We start from the raw sequence: 6,348 nt of genomic DNA on the forward strand, positions 1-6,348 counted from the left end.
CAGCAGCGTTGTGCATTTCTCTCTAGAATAAGGGGACAAACTGTCCTCACAAAGAACTAAATAGAAGTTGAATGACAGACCAAGGAATGGAGAACCATGACAAGGGTGGAGGTGAAGGAGGAGGAGAAGGAGACAAGAAACATCTCCCAGAGGAGGTGAGCGAGAGCGACAAGGAGACCAAGGACCAGCGCAACAAGGCGGAGAAGGGAGAGAAGGAGACAGAGAACAACGGCAGTGAAAAGGAGAGGGTTGAGGGGAAAAGGGAAAGCTGCCGTCGCTCAGGCTCCCTGTGGAGGGGGGGCTGGGCCCTGACGGAGCGGCTAGCCATCAACGTGTCGGGGATGCGCTACGAGACACAGCTCCGCACTCTGGCCCAGTTCCCTGACTCCCTCCTGGGGGACCCTAACCGCAGAATTCGCTACTTTGACCCTCTGCGCAATGAGCTGTTCCTGGACCGGAACCGGAACTGCTTCGACGCCATCCTGTACTTCTACCAGTCTGGCGGGCGGCTGCGGCGGCCTGCCAACGTGCCCCTGGATGTGTTCTTGGATGAGCTGCGCTTCTATGAGCTTGGTGAGGAGATCATGGAACGCTTCAAGGAGGATGAGGGCTTCCCCAAGGAGGAGGTGCCTGCGCTGCCTGAGAACGAGATGCAGAGGAAGGTTTGGATGCTTTTTGAGCATCCAGAATCCTCCTCGGGCGCACGCATCATCGCCATCATCAGCGTCATGGTCATTGTGGTGTCCATCGCCATCTTCTGCTTGGAGACGCTGCCTGACTTCAGGAATGAGAAGGAGCTCCGAGAGGTGAGAGGGGACCGATGTGGGGCCAGGGGCCTGAGGGCCAAACAGAAATGACACACAGGAGAGAGAGAATGAGAGAGAAACAGAGAATAGTAGAAAAGGAAACAAACAAAGGGACCAGGAGAAAGGAGAGGCTGCGGGAGATGTGCATAAAGCACAGATAGAGGAAGGAGAGGAATGATGAGAGGATGAAAGAGTAAGGAATGCATCTCGACAGGGTGCTAAGAGAACAGAGGTTAGCACATTGGGAGACTGATGATGGGGTGATCGTCAACAGTCAGTGAAGAATGACAATTAATAAAAGATGACAGTTAGTGAAGGATGACAGTTAGTGGATGACAGTTGGTGAAAGTCAATGACAGATGTCACCCTGTGGAACATAAATACTACATGTGTGACGACACAGGCCCCTTACAGGGTTAAACACAACATGTGACACACACACGCACACACACACACACACACACACACACACACACACACACACACACACACACACACACACACACACACACACACACACACACACACACACACACACACACACACACACACACACAAGACAGAGACATTTCTGAGAATATTTTAGTCATGTCGTTAAAATTGAGGGAAAGGAATGGGAAGAGAGGGTGGTGAGGAGAGGGGGAACGAAAGTGTGGTAGGAAAACAAGAGAAATAGGTTGGATGAGAGAGAGAATCACAGTTAGGGAACTAGAGAAAGAGGGAGGTTGCAGGTAAGAGCGGGAGAGAAAAAGGGGTGGGACAGAGAGAGATGAGGGGCAGGAAGGGAGGGGTAAATATGGACTGCACAAAGAACATTATGCTTTATTGATGGTATCTCCAGATCACTGTCCATCTGTGTCTCACTTTGACTGGTGCTCCAGGATCACTGCCAAGACGACTCCGTACGGGAATATATGGAGTTGATAGGAACATATAAACTGAGAGAGGGAGGGAGAGAGAGAGAGGGAGAGAGGGAGGGAGAGAGAGAGGGAGAGAGGGAGAGAGAGAGGGAGAGAGAGAGAGGGAGAGAGAGAGGGAGAGAGGGAGAGAGGGAGGGAGAGGGAGAGGGAGAGAGAGAGAGGGAGAGAGGGAGAGAGGAAGAGAGGGAGAGAGGGAGGAAGAGAGGGAGGAAGAGAGGGAGAGAGGGAGAGAGGGTAAGTAAGAGTGGAATGCAGAGGAGAGTGGAGAGGAGCGTGTCTCACGTTACTCCTTAGAGATCTAAAGGAGCTATATATAGCGTAAGGACAACCCTAAGAGCACATCAACACGTAAACGTTGGTTCCCATTAATAAACACACTGACTCATACCCACTGAAAGAGGCATGGAAAGAGTAGTACAGAACACCTATTTGATGACTCGCACAAAATGAAATGAACCCCACACGCCAAGTGGCTTACCGACAAGGTTGGCTTAGCTGCCTTTGGATTTTGAGGGATCATGTAAAAGCACAGAACACAAGGTATACGGTGGGTCTTACCGAAGCGCATATGCACACACCCGACCTCTCACACTCACTCAGTCACTCACACACACTCACATGATCAGAACATCTGACATAAGACACACAGTGCTCTGTACAGACTCAAAATGGCAGCATAGGTGGCAGCAACTGAAAATAAATATTTTACGATCACCTCTCGTTGCACCGGTAGCTCTAGACACTGCATACAGTATTGACAGACATGCTGTATGGTTCTGTGACCATTTGGAATGAGCGGCTAGTTGTTATACCTTTCTTATTGGGTGACAAAGAGTGAAAATGTCTGTCGGGGCAGTGTGATCATGGCTTTTGAACCTCATAAAGGTGAGGAGAAATGGAACTAAAGTGGGTGACAAATGTGAGAGCAAATGTCATTGTCATTTCAGTTGGTAAAAGCATTCCAGGCCTCTACATAAAGACTAACATATGCAGTATATGCACAAACAAACAACCGCTGTATATGTACCTCACACAGGCACACTCATGCAGGCACACGGACACGCACTAACACACAAACAGAGTATCATAGACTTTTGCTTCACTATAATTTTATCATAGGCAATAAAGATTCTGAGCCATTTGACTCCAATCCGTCTCATGGCTGGACATACCATAAAACCTTTGAACCTTTGAACCACTTTGAACCCCAAGACTGCTTCTTAGAAAACATTGTCAGGATGAAATGAAGTGTCAGATTCCTCCGTCAGTCCAGACGCTGTGCTGTAACATTAGCCTTTGTCACATGCAGTCATGCACTATAATGTTTTTCTTCTGTTTAAATATAGAGACCAAACACATTTCTATCAAAGTCTGCGGAAAGAAAGAGAGTGTGATTGCACAAGTGAATTTATGTTAACACAGTATTACAGTTATCACAGTCTTAATCAGACCGTGATGACAGATACATTTTCCACATGTGCTGAGGAAAGACTTTGCCACCTTTAAAATAATCACTTCTCCTCCCTATCTCCTCCTTCTCATGTTTACTGTAGTCATCATGGTTCTCCCCGATCTCTGTCTAACCTTCCCTCCTTACTATTTCTTATTAATTGATGTCCTTCATTACCCTTGTAATGAACACGAGGGGAGACAGAGAGCTGGTTTCAAGCGCAGGGCGCAGCAGGTGTTTATTGCAAAGGACCACAGGAGGAGGCAGGTAGCTGGGTCCAGAGGCAGACAGAAGGTCACACACAGGGGGTCCAAAAGGGCAACAGTACAGGCAGGGAAAAGGCTAGTAATGTAGTCCGGGAGATCAGGCAATAGGTAGATAACAGGAAATCCGATAGGCTAAAGTACAGGCAGGGAATAGGCAAAAGGCGTTGTTAGGAAAACAAAATCTATCATACACGGGAGGCGTAAATCACAGGAAAACCAGTGCTCTGAAAGACGTGTAAGACGTGTGTCACAAAACAAACAATACCTCACAGTGATGGGGTGCAAAGAACTGAACTAAATAGTGTGTGATAATGACATACAGGTGTGCGAACAGTTGATTAGAATTCAGGTGATTGGGATCTGGAGAGTGAGCTGCGTTCAGGGGATCTAGGTGTTTGAGAGTGTGAGCTGGAAAGTGGGCTGGAAAGTTAGCAGCGTTCAGGGGATCTACGTGTTGGAGGGTGTGAGTTGGAAGCAGACGTTACAACCCTGTTTGTTATCTCTTGTCTAAACCACAGTCATTCCCCCATTCACTGTTCTACCTCCCCTCAATCTCTCCTGCTTAATTTCTACCACTCACTTTCCCTCTCTCCTTCTCTCCCTCCAGAAATTCACCTACCAGCCCCATCCTACCCTCCCCAACATCACCATCCTGGTCCCTCCCACTGGCAGTGCTTTCCATGACCCCTTCTTCCAGGTGGAGACCATATGTATCTTCTGGTTCTCCTTTGAGCTCATTATGCGCTTAGCCAGCTCCCCCAGTAAGCTCCACTTCTTCAAGGACGTGATGAACACTATCGACTTCCTCGCCATCATTCCCTTCTTCGTCACTCTGGGCACAGAGCTGGCCAGGGACAAAACCTCCAACAAGGACCCGGGCATGTCTTTGGCCATCATCAGGGTCATTAGGCTGGTCAGGGTGTTCAGGATCTTCAAGCTGTCGCGTCACTCCAAGGGCCTGCAGATCCTGGGCCAGACTCTGAAGGCCAGCCTGAGAGAGCTGGCCCTGCTCATCTTCTTCCTCTTCATCGGAGTCATCCTCTTCTCCAGCGCTGTCTACTTCGCCGAGGCGGACAGCCCCGACACGGTGTTCACCAGCATCCCTGAGGCCTTCTGGTGGGCTGTGGTCTCCATGACGACAGTGGGATACGGGGACATGTACCCTACGACTCTGGGGGGCAAGCTGGTGGGCTCCATGTGTGCCATCGCTGGCGTGCTCACCATCTCCCTGCCAGTCCCCGTCATTGTGTCCAACTTCAGCTACTTCTATCACCGAGAGACGGAGTGTCTCGAGAAAATCAGTGAGTACACCCACATCAGCACCTCTGTCTGGGAGGGTGAGGATGAGGAGGGAGACGAGGGGGAGGGAGATTACACTCCCCTGTATGTGGGCGACTGCAAGGGAATCTGTAACCCCCTCAATAGGACACTGCTGTCAGGACTGTGTGCGGGGCAGGACGGGTGGGAGAACAAAGGCAACGTGTACCTCAGGGAACCCCTGGTCACTCAGGTGTGAGACAGGATGGATAGATAGACAGAGGATCTGCTGAATACAACCCTGGTACTCTGCCTCTAAGTTAAATAGAGAGAAAGATAAAGAAGGATGGCAAAGTAAAGGAGAAGAGATACAAAAAAATTACTATTTTACTCAAGGACTTACTTGCACGCTTGCACCGTCAATGGCTTACACCGTTTACTACAAACAGAACTGATGAGACCATGGCAGAGATATTGTGACAGCTTGCTTTTTGCTAATGTCACTGAGAATCGAGTATGATGCCATCATATTGACAATAAAAACAGCTGAAACAGAATGTATATTTATTTATTATATATTTACCAGATTGTAATAACAGTCTATACAGTAAATACAACTCTAGCAATTGTAAATGTTGGTGTTTTTAAGACATGAGTGAATTGCAGTGCCATTTTATTTGTTATTGTGTGCTAGCTAGCTAAATGCACAGGGCCATTTTTAATGTGTGTAGAGGGTTGACTAAGGGCGTTTCTAACATTTTTGTGCACCCAGTGCAGTTTGCAATTTTTTTTGTGCAGTGTGAACACTCCCAAAGGAACTCAGACCCCCTCAGAAGAGCCCACTAAGCGAACCGAACTGAGATTATCTCGAGAGCTGGTCTGAGTTTGGTTCTCTTGAATTCCGAGGTTCGGTTCCTTTTTTAGGGCAATGTGAACACAAAGCTCCCCAGGTTCACTTGTCATTATTTCCGCGAGACACACTAGACTACTGCAGCATTGTTTCCCTGCCTTAAACACTCACATTGGTGCCACAAAAGAGAGAAGTGGATGTGCAGGTTCATGGAAAAAAATGTGATGTTTTTTTATATTGATTAGCAATTGTCAAGAATCCACCGAAATGTTTAGTTTTTAGTTCAGATGATTTGTTTCCCATATGTGATCTATAGGCTAAGAGAGGTTCATAAACTGTTTATCTGATTGTGGGGTTTGAATAGTGTGAGAAGACAACAACATATTTGGTGAGAATCACAACATACGGTCCAAAATCAATTCTAGCTCTTAAAAGGGTGGTAGCTTACATTGGGTGTATAATTTTCAATTACAGTATTATTTAATCTGCAGTTATTCTTCTGCTATTTATTCTGTTACCAATAATATTTACATGTTAATAATGTCTTCTGATTAAAATGATTATTTCTCCCTTTTTTTCACTAAATGCAGTCTATTAGCTTTCAAAATGTAAGCAGGTATATATAGCTGTCCGATAACACGTTTTGATGGAATGGCTTGTCCTGCACTGCACTTTGTAAAAACCCGGAGTGCATTGACTGAATTTTGGAAAAAGATCTTGGTTCTTTTCTAACCATGGCAATGTCAATGCAAAGAGGACTCGGACCACAAAATAGGTGAAGTGAACTGACAAAAGAGTT

General features: G+C 47.0%; 1 protein-coding gene across 1 annotated transcript; it reads left to right on the forward strand.

The window, feature by feature from the left end:
• The first annotated feature begins 86 nt into the window (after positions 1–86).
• On the forward strand, positions 87–4,958 carry LOC120044062 (potassium voltage-gated channel subfamily A member 1-like). The gene is made up of 2 exons (XM_038988650.1): positions 87–806; positions 4,050–4,958. The coding sequence occupies exons 1-2, from the start codon at positions 87–89 to the stop codon at positions 4,956–4,958; spliced, it is 1,629 nt and encodes a 542-aa protein (XP_038844578.1).
• Positions 4,959–6,348: the final 1,390 nt, after the last annotated feature.

Source organism: Salvelinus namaycush, chromosome 3, assembly GCF_016432855.1.
Source record: "Salvelinus namaycush isolate Seneca chromosome 3, SaNama_1.0, whole genome shotgun sequence".
Taxonomy (NCBI): domain Eukaryota; kingdom Metazoa; phylum Chordata; class Actinopteri; order Salmoniformes; family Salmonidae; genus Salvelinus; species Salvelinus namaycush.